At 46.1% G+C, this 20461-nt stretch overlaps 1 protein-coding gene across 1 annotated transcript in view; it reads right to left on the bottom strand.

Annotated features, from left to right (window-relative positions):
- IDH2 (isocitrate dehydrogenase (NADP(+)) 2) overlaps window positions 1–20461 on the bottom strand; it is a 51614-nt gene that overhangs the window by 7336 nt on the left and 23817 nt on the right. The window contains exons 5-8 of the mRNA XM_068127729.2: window positions 15543–15686; window positions 4658–4794; window positions 4294–4445; window positions 4039–4151 (exon numbers count right to left, since the gene is read on the bottom strand). Of these exons, the coding sequence (XP_067983830.2) occupies window positions 4039–4151; window positions 4294–4445; window positions 4658–4794; window positions 15543–15686 (546 nt within the window). The remainder of the gene's footprint in view (window positions 1–4038; window positions 4152–4293; window positions 4446–4657; window positions 4795–15542; window positions 15687–20461) is intronic.

Genomic DNA, 20461 nt, shown 5'->3' with positions numbered 1-20461 from the left:
CTCTGGATGATCATTCAGGCCCCACGTTTCCTGTTGTCTGGATGATCATTCAGGCCCCACGTTTCCTGTTCTCTGGATGATCATTCAGGCCCCACGTTTCCTGTTCTCTGGATGATCATTCAGGCCCCACGTTTCCTGTTCTCTGGATGATCATTCAGGCCCCACGTTTCCTGTTCTCTGGATGATCATTCAGGCCCCACGTTTCCTGTTCTCTGGATGATCATTCAGGCCCCACGTTTCCTGTTCTCTGGATGATCATTCAGGCCCCACGTTTCCTGTTCTCTGGATGATCATTCAGGCCCCACGTTTCCTGTTCTCTGGATGATCATTCAGGCCCCACGTTTCCTGTTCTCTGGATGATCATTCAGGCCCCACGTTTCCTGTTCTCTGGATGATCATTCAGGCCCCACGTTTCCTGTTCTCTGGATGATCATTCAGGCCCCACGTTTCCTGTTCTCTGGATGATCATTCAGGCCCCACGTTTCCTGTTCTCTGGATGATCATTCAGGCCCCACGTTTCCTGTTCTCTGGATGATCATTCAGGCCCCACGTTTCCTGTTCTCTGGATGATCATTCAGGCCCCACGTTTCCTGTTCTCTGGATGATCATTCAGGCCCCACGTTTCCTGTTCTCTGGGTGATCATTCAGGCCCCACGTTTCCTGTTCTCTGGATGATCATTCAGGCCCCACGTTTCCTGTTGTCTGGATGATCATTCAGGCCCCACGTTTCCTGTTCTCTGGATGATCATTCAGGCCCCACGTTTCCTGTTCTCTGGATGATCATTCAGGCCCCACGTTTCCTGTTCTCTGGGTGATCATTCAGGCCCCACGTTTCCTGTTCTCTGGATGATCATTCAGGCCCCACGTTTCCTGTTCTCTGGATGATCATTCAGGCCCCACGTTTCCTGTTCTCTGGATGATCATTCAGGCCCCACGTTTCCTGTTGTCTGGATGATCATTCAGGCCCCACGTTTCCTGTTCTCTGGATGATCATTCAGGCCCCACGTTTCCTGTTCTCTGGGTGATCATTCAGGCCCCACGTTTCCTGTTCTCTGGATGATCATTCAGGCCCCACGTTTCCTGTTCTCTGGATGATCATTCAGGCCCCACGTTTCCTGTTCTCTGGATGATCATTCAGGCCCCACGTTTCCTGTTCTCTGGGTGATCATTCAGGCCCCACGTTTCCTGTTCTCTGGATGATCATTCAGGCCCCACGTTTCCTGTTCTCTGGATGATCATTCAGGCCCCACGTTTCCTGTTCTCTGGATGATCATTCAGGCCCCACGTTTCCTGTTCTCTGGATGATCATTCAGGCCCCACGTTTCCTGTTCTCTGGATGATCATTCAGGCCCCACGTTTCCTGTTGTCTGGATGATCATTCAGGCCCCACGTTTCCTGTTCTCTGGATGATCATTCAGGCCCCACGTTTCCTGTTCTCTGGATGATCATTCAGGCCCCACGTTTCCTGTTGTCTGGATGATCATTCAGGCCCCACGTTTCCTGTTGTCTGGATGATCATTCAGGCCCCACGTTTCCTGTTCTCTGGATGATCATTCAGGCCCCACGTTTCCTGTTCTCTGGATGATCATTCAGGCCCCACGTTTCCTGTTCTCTGGGTGATCATTCAGGCCCCACGTTTCCTGTTCTCTGGATGATCATTCAGGCCCCACGTTTCCTGTTCTCTGGATGATCATTCAGGCCCCACGTTTCCTGTTCTCTGGATGATCATTCAGGCCCCACGTTTCCTGTTGTCTGGATGATCATTCAGGCCCCACGTTTCCTGTTCTCTGGATGATCATTCAGGCCCCACGTTTCCTGTTCTCTGGATGATCATTCAGGCCCCACGTTTCCTGTTCTCTGGGTGATCATTCAGGCCCCACGTTTCCTGTTCTCTGGATGATCATTCAGGCCCCACGTTTCCTGTTCTCTGGGTGATCATTCAGGCCCCACGTTTCCTGTTCTCTGGATGATCATTCAGGCCCCACGTTTCCTGTTCTCTGGATGATCATTCAGGCCCCACGTTTCCTGTTCTCTGGATGATCATTCAGGCCCCACGTTTCCTGTTGTCTGGATGATCATTCAGGCCCCACGTTTCCTGTTCTCTGGATGATCATTCAGGCCCCACGTTTCCTGTTCTCTGGATGATCATTCAGGCCCCACGTTTCCTGTTCTCTGGATGATCATTCAGGCCCCACGTTTCCTGTTCTCTGGATGATCATTCAGGCCCCACGTTTCCTGTTCTCTGGATGATCATTCAGGCCCCACGTTTCCTGTTCTCTGGATGATCATTCAGGCCCCACGTTTCCTGTTCTCTGGATGATCATTCAGGCCCCACGTTTCCTGTTCTCTGGATGATCATTCAGGCCCCACGTTTCCTGTTCTCTGGATGATCATTCAGGCCCCACGTTTCCTGTTCTCTGGATGATCATTCAGGCCCCACGTTTCCTGTTCTCTGGATGATCATTCAGGCCCCACGTTTCCTGTTCTCTGGATGATCATTCAGGCCCCACGTTTCCTGTTCTCTGGATGATCATTCAGGCCCCACGTTTCCTGTTCTCTGGATGATCATTCAGGCCCCACGTTTCCTGTTCTCTGGATGATCATTCAGGCCCCACGTTTCCTGTTCTCTGGATGATCATTCAGGCCCCACGTTTCCTGTTCTCTGGATGATCATTCAGGCCCCACGTTTCCTGTTCTCTGGGTGATCATTCAGGCCCCACGTTTCCTGTTCTCTGGATGATCATTCAGGCCCCACGTTTCCTGTTCTCTGGATGATCATTCAGGCCCCACGTTTCCTGTTCTCTGGATGATCATTCAGGCCCCACGTTTCCTGTTCTCTGGATGATCATTCAGGCCCCACGTTTCCTGTTCTCTGGATGATCATTCAGGCCCCACGTTTCCTGTTCTCTGGATGATCATTCAGGCCCCACGTTTCCTGTTCTCTGGATGATCATTCAGGCCCCACGTTTCCTGTTCTCTGGATGATCATTCAGGCCCCACGTTTCCTGTTCTCTGGATGATCATTCAGGCCCCACGTTTCCTGTTCCCATTAACCATGTGATTGAAGTCATTGCACTTCATGCTTTCAAACCTTCCAATGAGCTCCAAACCAAATTAGCATCGAGCTTTAAAGTGTGAAGCACCGTCAAATTAAAGGTCATGAAAGTATAGTACAATGCACTTGTGAAGTGTGTGTGTGTGCAGTGTGTGTGCAGTGTGCGTGTGTGTGTGTGTGTTCATCTTCTCCATAACTCCAAAACCATGAAACGTAGCGGCCCCAAACTTTGCATGCATACTTATCGACCTCCAATGGATTGCATGAATGAAAAATGGGTGTTTGGGAGTGTTTCTGAAGATCATTCATGCTAACAGGCTTACCTGTGGTCAGCCTGCATTCAGGTCGCCCTGCTTGGACTCTTAATTCTCCCATTCCCCTCCCCTATCCTCGACCTCTCTGCCCTCCTCCCCTCTCCCCACCCTCATCATATTCCCAGCACAAAGGGACTCTGCATTGCCCGGCAACACCGGTTACTTTTACAAGTACAGAATATAGATTGACAAATAAATTTGACATTTCTGAATTGAAACAAATTGGTTTCATGCCAATGTCGATGTACTCCCAATACACCAAATAAAATCAAAATAATTTATGTAACATGAAGATATCATTAATAAAAAAACAATCAATGTCACCACTGTGCACAAGGAAAGCAATAATTTTCATTCCGCAAGTTTCCTTTACCTGTGCAAACCGACATGTCCCCAGATTAGCACTGAACTCTAAACACCAACCCAACACCTGGCCCTCCGCCTTTACAGTTGTAGCCACTAATGGCATCATAATCCTAAAAATAATTATCCCAGATACCTTAAAAAGCCATGGCAGAATAGCAAATTATATATAAAATGAAAACAACTTTGGTTAATAAAATTGAAGAAGAAGGAGCAGAAGAAGAAGAAGAAGAAGAGTGACATGATGGCCAGAGGCATAATTCAGACAAACTACATTTCAGATCCATTTTACCCACAAGCACACACCTTCTGATGCTCACGGTAATGACGGGTCACCGTGCCATGGGCTGCTTCGGCCTCGATCGTTTTCCCATCAGGACACACAAGAACGGACGTCATAAGCCCCAGCGATCCGAACCCTGCGCGGCAAGTGCAGATAGTACTTAACCTCTCGGACAAACCGAGATTGTTTTAGAACCTGTGCAAGTGACAAGATATAAAATTAATGGTTCAGAAAGGAGATGGGGAGGGGACCGCAGGCACCAACTAACTGCTCCGAACCTTGAGCGAGGATGTCCGACTGCACATCTCCGTCATAGTTTTTGCAGGCCCACACAAAGCCCCCGGCTGATTTCAGCACTTGTGCCACCATGTCATCAATGAGCCGGTGTTCATACCAAATGGCCAGGCGGTCAAAGTCGGCCTTGTAATTTCTGGGGAGGGTCATGCACGCGTCGGTTTAATATTCTGACTCCCTTCAGTCTTCCATTTAGCACTCCACACTCTCCAAGCATTTCTGTCTCCAATTCATAAAAATATGCCATTCTATAATCGGTAATCCTTCACTTTCCTTTCCTTTTATTCTCAAGCTACATTACAGCCAAATTCAAACTTTAAACACAAATTATGATGAAGAAGCACCCACTTCTGAAAGATTTCCTCGAAGATGTCCTTGAAGCGACCGTCGTAGGCCTTCAAGATGGTGTTCTTGGTACTCAGGTACAGGGGCCACTGCTTGCCAATGGCGTACTGAAAGCAGCTGTGAGCAAAACCTGAGATGGACTGTGCAACACATGACCCGAGGTTTCATGTGAAAAAGAAGAAGAGTAAAAATTATGGTCTTCAGAGCACATCAGCATCAACCTACAGTGTTACTTTCCTGATGTGGAATACATGCTTTTGGGCAAGTCATACATGTTATTGTGTCACAATTTTATTTTTCACAGTAAAACTCAAGCTGTGTGGAAGAACAATTCCAACTCTGCACCCAATATCAAATCGTTCGTATGAATAAACGAGTGCTGCACCCAAAGTCAAAACATGCGCTTTGCAAGAATAAACTGGTGCTGCACCCAAACTCGAACCATGTGATTTGCATGAATAAACTAGTGCTGCACCCAATATCAAATCGTTCGTATGAATAAACGAGTGCTGCACCCAAAGTCAAAACATGCGCTTTGCAAGAATAAACTGGTGCTGCACCCAAACTCGAACCATGTGATTTGCATGAATAAACTAGTGCTGCACCCAATATCAAATCGTTCGTATGAATAAACGAGTGCTGCACCCAAAGTCAAAACATGCGCTTTGCAAGAATAAACTGGTGCTGCACCCAAACTCGAACCATGTGATTTGCATGAATAAACTAGTGCTGCACCCAATATCAAATCATTCGTATGAATAAACGAGTGCTGCACCCAAAGTCAAAACATGCGCATTGCAAGAATAAACTGGTGCTGCACCCAAACTCGAACCATGTGATTTGCATGAATAAACTAGTGCTGCACCCAATATCAAATCGTTCGTATGAATAAACGAGTGCTGCACCCAAAGTCAAAACATGCGCATTGCAAGAATAAACTGGTGCTGCACCCAAACTCGAACCATGTGATTTGCATGAATAAACTAGTGCTGCACCCAATATCAAATCGTTCGTATGAATAAACGAGTGCTGCACCCAAAGTCAAAACATGCGCATTGCAAGAATAAACTGGTGCTGCACCCAAACTCGAACCATGTGATTTGCATGAATAAACTGGTGCTGCACCCAATATCAAATCATTCGTATGAATAAACGAGTGCTGCACCCAAAGTCAAAACATGCGCATTGCAAGAATAAACTGGTGCTGCACCCAAACTCGAACCATGTGATTTGCATGAATAAACTGGTGCTGCACTCGAACCGTATGATTTGCATGAAATAACTGGTGCTGCACCCAAACTTGAATCGTATGATTTGCATGAATTAACTAGTGCTGCACCAAAACTCAAACCATGTGATGTGCATGAATAAACTGCTGCGACACCTAAACTCATTGATTGGAGACGACGTCACGAATTTTCGAAGCTCCACACGGTCTCCACGTTTTCAAAGTTAAGTCTGTTCACAATTGTATTTTGTCGGAACTGTATTTATCTTTCGGCGTGTGAACTTATAGTGTGTCCCTTGGATGTTTCTTGGTGTTTATCTTTCATAAATTAATCGTTTGTTTGCCGCACGGCGTGTGAGGCCTTGCAGCCTCAGGCTTCCCCCGTCGAAGTTTGTTTCTTCCTTCGCTGGTTTTGCTAGGTTTTTTGATTTTCCCTTCTCCCCCAAACTTCACCGAACATCTACTATTTGTCTAACGTTGAAACCCCCACACCCCCCTCCACCCCCCAAAAACACAACAAACAAACAAACAAAAAAAACTTTTATTTCCTTTTCTCCTCATGTGCTTTTGTCCCATCGTGTGCTTTTGCCTCTGCCCACGTGCGCTGTCTCACCCCGCCCCCATTTTCCCCTTGCCTTCCACCTTTTGCCCTGTTCAAGTGACTCGTGGTCGTCCCTTTAGGCTTCCTCTCCCCGTTGGTATTTTTGTGAATATAAGATTGTTCTTCACAGTTCTGTTTAAATATGTTTAAACTTTCCCCTTCATTGTTTTATTACAACATGCTGTTTTTCTTCTTATTTAAAAGGCTCCTTTCAATTTCCTCTTAACTCATTCCATTTCAAAAAACTATTCAATCTCTTATGATTCCAAATCCCTCCATGCTCTAAATTCTCATTCATTCCACCCCTCCTCCATCGTTCTTAAACGGATCGCTAACTTAAAAATCACAACAAACCCAATTTGTTATAAATGTTCATCTTTCATTAATCATCCACTTTATAAACTCCCCCCCTTGCCCCTCCCCTCCAAATCTCCCCCCTTGCCCCTCCCCTCCAAATCACCCCCCTTGCCCCTCCCCTCCTAAACTCCCCCCTTGCCCCTCCACTCCAAATCTCCCCCCTTGCCCCTCCCCTCCAAATCTCCCCTCTTGCCCCTCCCCTCCTAAACTCCCCCCTCCCATTCAAAAGTCTCCCCCAACCCCTCCCCTTCAAATCTCCCCCCCAACCATCCCTCCCAAATTCTCCCTCCTCCCACCTCCTTCTCAAAGCTGCCTCCTCCCCACTTCGTCTCCCTTCTATCTCATACCTCCACCTCCCCCAACCTTCTACTTTCCTCTGCCCCCCCCTCAAACAACCCCTCACTGTGCCTCATCCCATCACCATCAAACCTTTCGTCCTCCTCATCCTTCCCTTTCTTGTAACTCTTCTGTAATCTCTGACACACTATCAACTGCTCTTCCTACCTCCCCCTCTCACCCTTCATCTGACCCTACCCCTCCCATCCCCTGCCCTGCACCCGATGCTCCCCCTCTCTCGTCATTAACGGTATGGACCTCAAACATCCGGGGCCTTCGCTCAAACCTGATTGATCTCTCCATTCAGGTTGCTTCTGACAATCCAGACTTGATCTGCTTAACAGAAACTTTCCTCCTTCAAGATGTCTGATTCTTTAATATCTCTTCCTGGTTACTCCCTCCTCTGGTACGATAGACCTGAGCCTCGTCCTGGTGGTGGGGTGGCTATCTTTATCAAAAACTCTCTTCCTCACTCTCCCTGCACTGCCCTCTCTCCACCCCACCCCCAGGAGTACCTCTGGCTACGGCTTCCTCTCCGCTCCCACCTTTTGTACATATGTGTTCTGTACCGTCCTCCAAACAGTGATGACTCCATTTACATTTCGCTGTCGGACAACATGCGACCAACTTCTATCAACTCATCCAAACTCTCTCTTCCTCATATGTGGCGACTTCAACTGTCATCATGCCAGCTGGCTGGGTGTGGGTTCATCTCTCACCAGCCATGGCACCTCAGCAAAGGACATCTGTGACTCATTGGGACTGACACAATCTGTCAATTTCCCGACCCGGATCTCAGTCAATGGAGTATCTTCTCTTCTGGACTTGGTTATCACCAACTTCCCTGCAAATGTCTGCTGCTCTTCTGCTGCTCTTCTTCTGCTCCAATCGGTTCTTCTGATCATGTGCTTGTTAAAGTGGACATCTCTGTGGCCATTCTCAGAGAGCCTCCCCAGTGCCGACGAGTCTGGCATTTCACTCAGGCCGACTGGCATGGTCTGCAAGCAGCCATCAATCATCTGGACTGGTCTCCCATCTCTACTGCCTCTGACATCAATTCTTCCTGGGAATTCTTCCAAAGCAAACTGCTCTCTCTCTCTCATGCACAGATTTATCCCATCTCGTCTTCAGTTGTCTTACTCTTCCTCCCGTCCATGGTACACTGAATCTTGTGGTGAGGCAGTTGCCCTGAAACAACATGCCTTTGCCTCTTGGAAGGCAAATCCAACTGAAGGCAATCTCAGTTCCTTCCACCAAGCTCAAAACAAGTGTGTGTCTACCCTCAGGAGTGCCAGGAAGCACTATCTCTCCACACTCAAGATTTAACTCTCAAACCTGTCTCCTTCCTCCAAATCCTGGTGGCGTCTGGTCAAATCCGTTTCTGGTGTTTGTTCCCCCTCCATCCCCTCCCTTACCTCAAATGGCTACACAGTTGACACCGCACGTGACAAAGCCGAATGCCTCAACTCTGTGTTTGCCTCAAAATCTTGTGTCCCAAACCCATCTCTCTCTGTTCCCACCTTTCCTAGTCGAACCCAACTGCTCCTGGACTCTGTGTCCTTCTCTCCTGACAAGGTGGAGAAGTTTTTATCAAACCTCGACTCTGATTCTGCAACTGGACCAGACGGCATCAGCCCACGGGTCCTAAAATCCTGCTCTGCCGCTCTATCTCACCCTCTCTCTGTTCTTTTCACCCTCTCTTTTGCTCAAGGGCATCTGCCAGCATCTTGGAAATCAGCAAACATGACCACTTTACACAAAAAAGGTGCAAAAACAGATCCTTGCAACTACAGACCAATCCGCCTGCTTCCAATTATCAGCAAAGTCATGGAATCCATCATTGCTTCGGATGTCAAATCCTTCCTCTTCTCCAATGGCTTGATCTCTGATCATCAATTTGGATTCAGACCAGGTCATTCTACTCTGGACATGTTGCTTCTGCTGTCTCAACAATGGATGGAGGTCCTCAATGCCAAACAGGAAATCAGAGCTGTCTCACTTGACATATCATGTGCCTTCGATACGGTCTGGCACCCAGCTCTGCTCACCAAACTCTCCTCCTATGGTATCCATGGAAATCTCCACTCATGGCTTGCGGACTTCCTCTCTGGTCGTAGGCAACGTGTGGCCCTGAATGGATTTCTCTCATCTCCCCTTCCTGTTCTGGCTGGAGTTCCCAAAGGTAGTGTTCTGGGCCCTGTGCTATTTCTGGTCTTCATCAATGATCTCTCTGACTCTCTGGAAAATCCTCTCTATCTCTTTGCTGATGACTCCACTATCTGCCACTCCATTCCTCATCCCTCAGATCGGCAGTCTGCAGCCTCCTCACTCTCTGCAGACCTGGACAAAATCACAGACTGGTCAAACAAGTGGAACATGTCTTTCAATCCTGACAAATCTCACACTCTTACAATGTCTCTCCGAAAGGACCGACTGGAAAACCCTCCCATCTACTTTCTCAACAATCCTCTCCAAGAAGTTCTGTCGCTCAAGCTTTTGGGTCTCACTATCTGCCATGATCTTTCTTGGGAAAACCACATTTCCCAGCTGGCCTCCAAAGCCAGTCAGCGACTGGGCATCCTCCGTCGTGTGAAGTCCTTCCTTGGCACACCTGAGCTCCTCACCACATACAAGGCTTTCATCCGCAGCTCAATGGAATACTGTTCCCCCCTCTGGGCTGGTGCTCCTGCCTCACACCTAGCTCGGCTTCATGCTGTTGAGGCCAAAGCTTTCAGAATCATTGGAATCTCCTACGATGAAGTTAACTCCGAGGGCCTTTCACTCACTCACCGCAGGCAGGTTGGTGGTCTTTCTGTCTTCTACCGACTCCTCTCCGGCCTTGCTCCCCCAGCTCTCTATGTGCTCTGTCCCCCCAATATTCCTTCATGTCGCACAAGATCTGCCTGCAACCCTCTTATGGTTAAACTGCCAAAATCTAGGCTCTCTGCTCACCTTCACTCTTTCATTCCCCTTTTCTCCTGCCTCTGGAACAAACTCCCCCACTCCCTTCAATCCCACTCCTCCCTCCAGGTCTTTAAAACAGCTGTTCACCACCATCTCCTATCTTCCCCCATCCAAAACCTTGATGTTTTCTACCCCTGCTAATTCACCCCAGAGTCCTTGCAGTGTTCTTATGTTTTATACCTCTCCCACCTCCCCCCAAGTCCTCCCGATGTCCCTGCTCTCAAATGTTGTGATTGTGTCCTTCCCCCTCTCTCCCCATCTTGTCTGCCGCTCCCCTTGTTTTTGTGTGTTTTGTGTGTCTCGGTTTGACTTTTTGTGTGATTAATGTTAGCTCTTTCACGAGCCTCGATCTTGTATACAAAAAACAAACAAACAAAACAAAAAAAACTCGAATTATGTGATTTGCATGAATAAACTGGTGCTGCACCCAAACTCGAACCATGTGATTTGCATGAATAAACTGGTGTGACACCCAAACTCGAACTGTGATTTGCATGAACTAGGACGTGCCCGTACGTGGATGCCCGTTCCTTGCCAACAAAAAAAAAAAAATGTCTTCACCCATGCATGCATGGGCGTGCCCATGGGCCCATGGGCGTGCCCGTAAGTGCGTGATGTGACCGTACAATGAATGTATCGTCCCGACGCCGCAGCTCGGATGGCGCTGCAGTTAATCGGGCCTGTATCGGCAGAGTTATTATAAACGTGTACTACAATCGATCGTACCTTACAACAATCAACACAGATTGCAACGTCAAATAAATGAATACGCTCTCAAATGTGCCGTCCGAGGCAGCGTCTGCTCGCCACGTTCAGCATCAGTACGTCGTCACTATGACTATCCGTAAGTCCGGAAGTGACGTCCTCATTTGACTGTCCGGAAGGTCGCATATCGCAGTTACGATGAATCGCAAATTAGTTTTAATTAGTTTTAAAACATAGTTTAACGCCAACATAGCGCCAACATAGTTTGCCAACGTGAAATAAATGAATACGCTCTCAAATGTGCCGTCCGAGGCAGAGTCTGTTCGCCACGTTCGGCACACGTGATAGCTCGCTGCTCTCTGATTGGTTGAATCGTTTTTTGGACATAGCTCGCTAACTACTTGTCCGATTAATATGAAACCTTGAAAAGGCACATCCTCGGGTCCCCAGCAATATACCTGGCAAGTTTAAAGTATATCGGACCCGTGGTTGTCGAGAAACAGCGGTCACAGACATACAGACATACATACATACATACATACATACACACAGAGATTACTGGAATTATAGATAGATAAACTGGTGCTGCACAAAACTTGAACCATGTCATTTGCATGAATAAACTGATGCTGCACCCAAACTCGAACTGCATGATTTGACTGCATAAACTGGTGCTGCACCCAAACTCAAACCATGTGATTTACATGAATAAACTGGTGCTGCACTTGACCCGTATGATTTGCATGAAATAACTGGGTGCTGCACACAAACTCGAACCATGTGATTTGCATGAATAAACTGGTGCTGCACACAAACTCGAACCATTTGATTTGCATGAATAAACTGGTGCTGCACACAAACCCGAACCATGTGGTTGCATGAATAAACTGGTGCTGCACCAAAACTTGAACCATGTGATTTGCATGAATAAACTGTTGCTGCACCCAAACTCGAATCGTATGATTTGCATGAATTAACTAGTGCTGCACAAAAACGAACTGTACGATTTGACTGCATAAACTGGTTCTGCACACAAACTCAAACCATGTCATTTGCATGAAATAACTGGTGCTGCACCCAAACTCGAATCGTATGATTTGCATGAATTAACTAGTGCTGCACAAAAACGAACTGTATGATTTGACTGCATAAACTGGTGCTGCACCCAAACTCAAACAATGTGATTTCCATGAATAAACTGGTGCTGCACTCGAACCATATGATTTGCATGAAATAACTGGTGCTGCACATAAACTCAAACCATGTGATTTGCATGAATTAACTGGTGCTGCACCCAAACTCAAACTGTATGATTTGCATGAATTAAGTGGTGCTGCACACAAACTCGAACTGTATGATTTGACTGCATAACCGGTGCTGCACCCAAACTCGAACCATATGATTTGCACATAAACTAGTGTTGCACCCGAACTCGAACCACATGATTTGAACATAAACTAGTGCTGCAACTGAAGTTGAACCATGTGTTTTGCGGATAAACTAGTGCTGCAACTGAAGTTGAACCTTGTGATTTGCGGATAAACTAGTGCTGCAACTGAACTCAAACCATGTGATTTGCAGATAAACTACTGCTGCAACTGAACTTGAACCATGTGATTTGCTGATAAACTTGTGCTGCAACTGAACTCAAACCATGTGATTTGCAACTGAACTTGAACCATGTGATTTGCAGATAAACTAGTGCTGCAACTGAACTCAAAACATGTGATTTGCAACTGAACTTGAACCATGTGATTTGCAGATAAACTAGTGCTGCAACTGAACTTGAACCATGTGATTTGCAGATAAACTAGTGCTGCAACTGAACTCAAACCATGTGACTTGCTGATAAACTCGTGCTGCAACTGAACTTGAACCATGTGATTTGCAGATAAACGAGTGCTGCAAGTGAACTTGAACCATGTGATTTGCTGATGAACTAGTGCTGCAACTGAACTCAAACCATGTGATTTGCTGATGAACCAGTGCTGCAACTGAACTTGAACCATGTGATTTGCTGATGAACCAGTGCTGCAACTGAACTCAAACCATGTGATTTGCTGATGAACTAGTGCTGCAACTGAACTTGAACCATGTGATTTGCTGATGAACCAGTGCTGCAACTGAACTCAAACTATGTGATTTGCAACTGAACTTGAACCATGTGATTTGCTGATGAACCAGTGCTGCAACTGAACTCAAACCATGTGATTTGCAACTGAACTTGAACCATGTGATTTGCAGATAAACTAGTGCTGCAACTGAACTTGAACCATGTGATTTGCAGATAAAGTAGTGCTGCAACTGAACTTGAACCATGTGATTTGCTGATGAACCAGTGCTGCAACTGAACTCAAACCATGTGATTTGCAACTGAACTTGAACCATGTGATTTGCAGATAAACTAGTGCTGCAACTGAACTCAAACCATGTGATTTGCAGATAAACTAGTGCTGCAACTGAACTTGAACCAGGTGATTTTCTGATAAACTAGTGCTGCAACTGAACTAGAACCATGTGATTTGCTGATAAACTAGTGCTGCAACTGAACTTGAACCATGTGATTTGCTGATGAACCAGTGCTGCAACTTAACTCAAACCATGTGATTTGCAACTGAACTTGAACCATGTGATTTGCAGATAAACTAGTGCTGCAACTGAACTCAAACCATGTGATTTGCAGATAAACTAGTGCTGCAACTGAACTTGAACCAGGTGATTTTCTGATAAACTAGTGCTGCAACTGAACTAGAACCATGTGATTTGCTGATAAACTAGTGCTGCAACTGAACTTGAAACATGTGATTTGCTGATGAACCAGTGCTGCAACTTAACTCAAACCATGTGATTTGCAACTGAACTCAAACCATGTGATTTGCAGATAAACTAGTGCTGCAACTGAACTCAAACCATGTGATTTGCAGATAAACTAGTGCTGCAACTGAACTCAAACCATGTGATTTGCTGATAAACTAGTGCTGCAACTGAACTTGAACCATGTGATTTGCAGATAAACTAGTGCTGCAACTGAACTCAAACCATGTGATTGGCTGATGAACTAGTGCTGCAACTGAACTTGAACCATGTGATTTGCAGATAAACTAGTGCTGCAACTGAACTTGAACCATGTGATTTGCTGATGAACCAGTGCTGCAACTGAACTCAAACCATGTGATTTGCAGATAAACTAGTGCTGCAACTGAACTTGAACCATGTGATTTGCTGATAAACTAGTGCTGCAACTGAACTCAAACCATGTGATTTGCTGATGAACTAGTGCTGCAACTGAACTTGAACCATGTGATTTGCAGATAAACTAGTGCTGCAACTGAACTCAAACCATGTGATTTGCGGATAAACTAGTGCTGCAAATGAACTTGAACCATGTGATTTTCAGATAAACTAGTGCTGCAACTGAACTTGAACCATGTGATTTGCTGATGAACCAGTGCTGCAACTGAACTCAAACCATGTGATTTGCAGATAAACTAGTGCTGCAACTGAACTTGAACCATGTGATTTGCTGATAAACTAGTGCTGCAACTGAACTCGAAGTACGTGATTTTCACTTCCGAGCCGGGTCCGAGTCAAGTTGGGTTTGGCTGTCAAATCGGAAAAGAGCTCGATCTTTTTCTGTTACATGAAATGAAGTCATTGCAGAGTATTTGGAAGTGTTAGAAATGTGTGTTAGTGTACGAAGCGGATGTGCTATAGAATGGTCAGGTTGTTTCTTTTTGTGAGTTCAAAAGCAAAATGGTACCGTAATTGAGCACCAAGGTTGTAACTGTTACCTGTCCAGCTTCGCATTAGTCGTGAGCACGGCGAGGAATCGTATAGATAGCGTCGAGATTTGATTAGTCGATGCGAGTCACGCTTCATTGGAATAGGAATTGAAAAAACAACATGAGTAGCAGGCCTGCGGAGATAATGAGGAATTCTCGTCTCCACTTTCATGTCGTCAAGTATTCGTAATAGACTTCATTGTTGTGACAGATTACGGGTTTAATCAAAAGACAGCAAAGTTGTACTTGACAAACATATTGCATGTCTATCTGCAAGTGTCAATGAGGTTGTAAAATCCTTCCTAGAACTCATAGACTGATGTTTGTTTGTTTGTTTGTGGCGCTCCTACTCCTACAGTTCTGGGCCGATTACATCCACATTTGCTGCATAGGATCAGCATGACCCCAATTTGTGCAAAGGGGTGTTTTATCTTTGCCGGTGGTCTTAGGGTGTGGAAGAGGGGCTTGGGAGGGTCGAGGGGGAGGTAAATTGTCCATGTAAATGTGTACCGTTAAGCGCATCTCCAGGTGGGAGAGGGTATTGCAAGGTATTAAAGAAAGGATATTAAAACACCCTCCCACCTTTTACAGTATGTACAGTATATATTCCTGTCCCCATATTTTCCAGTTAAGTGAGGTGTTTTGAATTACGCAGAGAGGGATTTTGAATGACACGTTTGAATAAGGACAGCAAAAAAAAGCAAATTCTATCATATATGCATTCACAATAAATATATGGCCCCTTAAATTGCAATTTTAACAAAAAATTCCGAGCAATGGACTATACTAAGATTGCTTATCTCCACCCGTACTCCCCATTGGTGACAAAAGCAACATTTACATGCATCTGTGCTCGCACTGTCGACGGTAGAGTAGCTTGTACATGGTAAAGCCACAATGTGAACACGACCTCACCTCATCAGTGTTGTACATGCCCATACCCACGCCGCCAGCCAGGAACTTGAACACTTCCCACTCTTTACTGGCTGAGCCGTCAGCCGGAGAGAAGATCATTTTAAAGGTTCCTGCAGAATCAGCAACAAAGTCCGTGGCTTTGTACTGAGTGGGCCCGAAAGAAGAACATACAGGGTCAGAAAAAGTTTCAACAGAAACAAGATATATATATATATATATAGATATAACTGTAAGAAATAGTAGAAACTCCAAAGTACGAGCAGGGCGTCTCATTTGTATTGAATAAATAATCGTTAGATTAAATAAGACGCGGACGTAGCTTCAGGACGTCGATCTTTAATTGTCGACAAGCTTTCGACCAACAAAGGTCTTCTTCTGAGTCTACAAAAACAGCAGGCATGTATATCAGTCAAGTATGTATGGTGATATGTGTGTGAGATGTGTGATGTGTGTAGAAAATGCATACAGAAGGAAGAGCCACGCCAAAGTTCACTCACCAGCCCCAAGTTCAACGGAAGTGACCGTTTGCGTTACAGTTAGGGTGCACGTGCATATACAAATATAGAGATATACATACATAAACACACAAGCATATATTCATATCCCATTTATATTCATATAATATATTTATATATTTATATAAATGACATATAAAGGTAGAATGAATGAATGATGGATGAATGAATGAATGAATGAATGGGTTACGGTTAACAATTTGATTGGGTTGATGTGGGAACATGCTTTAGTCATCAAAATTTATGCCATGAGGGACTTTTGTCCGAAGTTTGTGTATCCAAAAGGACTCACGTTTCAGAATCGTGGTGTGTGATCGATTTGTGATTGATTCAATGGCAGAGATCTGAATGTCATTTATAGAGTGATCCGGTTGATTAAAGTGTATCGTGTAAGGTAGAGATTTGCCCTGACTGGTGTGGAAGTTATTGATTTCTGACCGGGTGTTATTAAATCGTGTGTAGAGTGTATTTTCAGTTTTTCCAACATATTGTTTGGTGCACTTTTGGCAAGTGATTAGGTATATGACCCATGTAGATTTGCAGTTCATATAGGAGGTGATGGGGAATTTTTGTCCAGTGCTAGAACTACAGAATTTGTTTCCTTCTAGTAAATGCTTGTGAATAATGCATTTGTTTGCTGTGCATTTATAGAAGCCAGGGATCCTAGTTTCTTTGTTGTGGGGCTGTGGGTGCTTTGCTTTTACCAAGAGGTCCCTGAGTGTCCGACCACGTCGAAATGATGTTAGTGGAGGTTGAGGAAATGTGGTGCCGAGTGTTTCTGATTGATGGAGGAGAGGAAGGGCCTTATTCAGAATACTTGGCAATTGGGATGAGGTAGCAGAGTAGGTGGTTACCAGTGGGACACGGTTAGTTGCAGGTTTGGGTTTGTAAGTCAGAAGGTCTGCTCTCGGTATGTGTTTTGCTCGGGTTATTGCTTCTTGCACAGAGTGAGGGTCATAGTTTCTTGCAATGAAGTGTGTTTCTAATTGGCAGAGAGAAGTTTCTTCTGCCATTTTTGTTGAGCAAATGCGTCTTACTCTGAGTGCTTGACTGTATGGTATGCTTGCAATTGTATGTTTAGGATGAGATGAAGAAGGGAGAAGGTAAGAGTGAGTGTCTGTTGGTTTGGTGTATAGTTCTGTTTCGAGGCTGTTATTTTGAAGCGTGAGTGATGTGTCTAGAAAGTGAACTTCGGACTGTGAGCTGTCGAATGTGAACTTGATGGTCGGATGAATCAAATTTAATTCATTTTGGAATTGTGCGAGACTACGGGGGGATTTTGACCAGATGAACTGGATGTCATCAATATAACGTACCCAGGATTTTTCCAAGATTCCGTGATGAGGTTGTGCATTGATCTTGGCCTCTATCATTCCCATGAAGATGTTAGCGTACGATGGTGCAACAGGGGTACCCATAGCGGTACCTTGAGTTTGAATGTAATGTCGTCCGTTGAATTGGAAATTATTCAGTTTGAGTGTCAGTTCTAATAGGCGCATAAGGTCTTGAGTAGGTGGCATTGGGACTTGTCGTGTATCGAGGGCTTTGCGGCATGCAGACAGGCCTTCTGAATGTGGAATATTAGTGTAGAGGGATGTAACATCTGCTGTGACTAAAATGGTTTGGGAGTTGAAAGGTGAGTATATTCTGTTCAATCCTTGGATGTGGGTCAGAAAACTGGTTGTGTCCTTGAGGTATGAGGAGAGCTTCAACACGAGAGGACGTAAATGACAGTCAACAAATTTTGATATGAGAACAGTTGGACATGTGCAGCCAGATACGATTGGTCTACCTGGATTGTTTACCTTGTGTATTTTAGGAAGAAAATAAAGGTTAGGGCAATGAGGATCTTTCAGAACCAAGCGAGATTTGATGGTTTTATCCACCCGAATAGAATCTACTACCTTTTTAACCTCTTCAAGATGTAAAAGGGTAGGGTCGGATGGGAGCTCTTTGTAAGTCGTGTAAGTGTAAAGAGATAAGTCGGATCTTTTATTTCAGAAAAAAAACTCGTTTTCAGAAACAACCTTGTTCTCACCAAATTAGTGCCCCGCCCACCACGTCACGTGACCTCCTTTCAGCCTCACGCGATTGGGTGGCGATTCGGCACGCGATTGGTGGACGGGGAGAGAGCGGGCCGCCATCTTGTGCGACGGACGTGGCTCGAAGGCGTCGAGTGGAAAATAGAAAAACGGGGATTTTTTAAGCCTCACGACAGCCGAGTTGTGCTGATCGTTTATAGTTCTGTATTTTAAGAGTGAGTAACTCCGGAAGAGAACGAGTGATTCCCGGATATTGTGGATTGAAACTGTGAGTCATATTGCCTGTGTCGTGTTTGGAGCTTCTGGTGCCGACAGTTCCTGCAGGCTTTGTGCTGTGTATTCCACTCGGTTACCATCCATTGTTTTGAGATCGAGCCAATAAATCATCGTGCCTACCCCTAGAGGCCGGTTAAAACACAGTTGTGTTTATTGAGTTCTCTTTGTCCACCCCGTGGACTACTTGAAGCCCGGACATTAACGTCAGTATTCCGGGCTGGAAGCATTTAACAGCCGGGATCGCGACAAATGGGTTGCTCGTCCAAGGATTATTCAAGTAAGAGACATTCGAACTGAGACGGGAATTCTGCAGTGGACGACATCTTCCTGCATCTGCTCATCGTTTCCTCACCAGCAGACGCCATCTTGGAGGAACTTTCTCACCAGCAGACGCCATCTTGGAGGAACCTTCTCACCAGCAGACGCCATCTTGGAGGAACCTTCTCACCAGCAGACGCCATCTTGGAGGTACCTTCTCACCAGCAGACGCCATCTTGGAGGAACCTTCTCACCAGCAGACGCCATCTTGGAGGAACCTTCTCACCAGCAGACGCCATCTTGGAGGAACCTTCTCACCAGCAGACGCCATCTTGGAGGAACCTTCTCACCAGCAGACGCCATCTTGGAGGAACCTTCTCACCAGCAGACGCCATCTTGGAGGAACTTTCTCACCATAGGACGCTATCTTGTGTGGTACTTCACTACCGGATAAGTGAATAGTTTCCGGATCCCTCCAAACAAACCGACATCATCAAAAAAAAAAAAAAAAAAAAAAAAAAAACGTGAGTTATTTGTACGTTGCATTTTTCTCATTGGCAATTTGATGTGCGTTGGTGATATTGTGTAGTTCGTGTCGTATTTCCCCAACAGAACGTTGTGTTTGAATTACGTGTACCACCCCAATATTGTTTGCCTCCCCTGGGTGAATTGCCGTCCCATGTGGTGAAAGATATTGCTGAAATATTTCGATCCAGCCTCCTTTTAGACTCAGTGTTTTGTGCCTTGTCTTATGATAACTCGTAGCCAAGCTATGTCGACCAGAGAAGTGAGAGTTCAACCTGATCATGTTGACAGTCACGTGGGTGGCGATGTGAGCGACGCAATCAGCCTTGACCCGGTCACTAAACCCGATATGTTAGGAAGCGATCCCATCATGACTAAATGCATGCGTTCGACCTTCTGGACCGGGCTGACTCCGGTTCAACAACTCGACATGTATAACAGGGAGAATGACAGGGCAGAGGCAGAGCGTATTAAGCGAGAAGACCGAGAGCAGGCGGCAGCAGAGAGAGAGCATGCGGCAGCAGAGAGAGAGCATGCGGCAGCAGAAGCTGAACGCGTCAGAGAGCATGAGTTGCGAATGTTGACTGAACGACTGCGGGCAGAGGTGTCTGCTGCAAGCGTCCCGGAAACTGTTCATGTTCGTTTGCCGGACTGGACGGGAGACACGAAGCCAGAAGCGTATCTGGAGATGGCGGAGAAGTTGTTGGCTTCCGGTGGCATTGATGAGAGCTTGTGGGTCGGCCATCTTGTTAGCCATCTATCTGAGAAGGCGAGGGAGGTATATGCGAGGATGGCAACCGAGGACGCAAACAAATACAGGAAATTGAAGGCCGAGATTTTGAACGCCTATGCGGTGTCCGCGTGTATTTATAGGCGTAATTTTTTCAGTTGGACTCGTCAGTCCAGTCAAACCTATGAGGAACATTCGCGGGTCTTGTTGGAACAGCTGCAGAGATGGTTCAAGGGGAGCAAGGTTGAGTTACCTCAAGCGGTTGCGGCACTCCTGGTGCGTTACCGTATCGATCAACAGCTTCCGCCTGACTTAGCGTTGTTTCTTGTCGACAAAGACACTGTTTCCTTGTCAGACTGCGTCAACCTTATTGATAAACATGTTTTGGCGTGCCAAATGTTGCAAGTCACGCAGTCGCGTCGTAAGACGGAGGATTCTGCGATCGAGACCGCCCCCCGTCTGCCCGGCGGCTGGATCGAGGGGAAGGGTTCTCTGATGCCCTCCACTGGTGGCGGTCGCGAGCTGCAGGCCAGGGCACGGCCCTGGTGCGATTTCTGCAAACGCGTGGGGCAC

Source organism: Myxine glutinosa, chromosome 10 (genome assembly GCF_964187855.1).
Source record: "Myxine glutinosa chromosome 10, kmMyxGlut1.1, whole genome shotgun sequence".
Classification (NCBI taxonomy): domain Eukaryota; kingdom Metazoa; phylum Chordata; class Myxini; order Myxiniformes; family Myxinidae; genus Myxine; species Myxine glutinosa.
The sequence above is the reverse complement of the archived record's forward strand: the minus strand, read 5'-3'. Positions and strand labels throughout refer to the sequence as shown.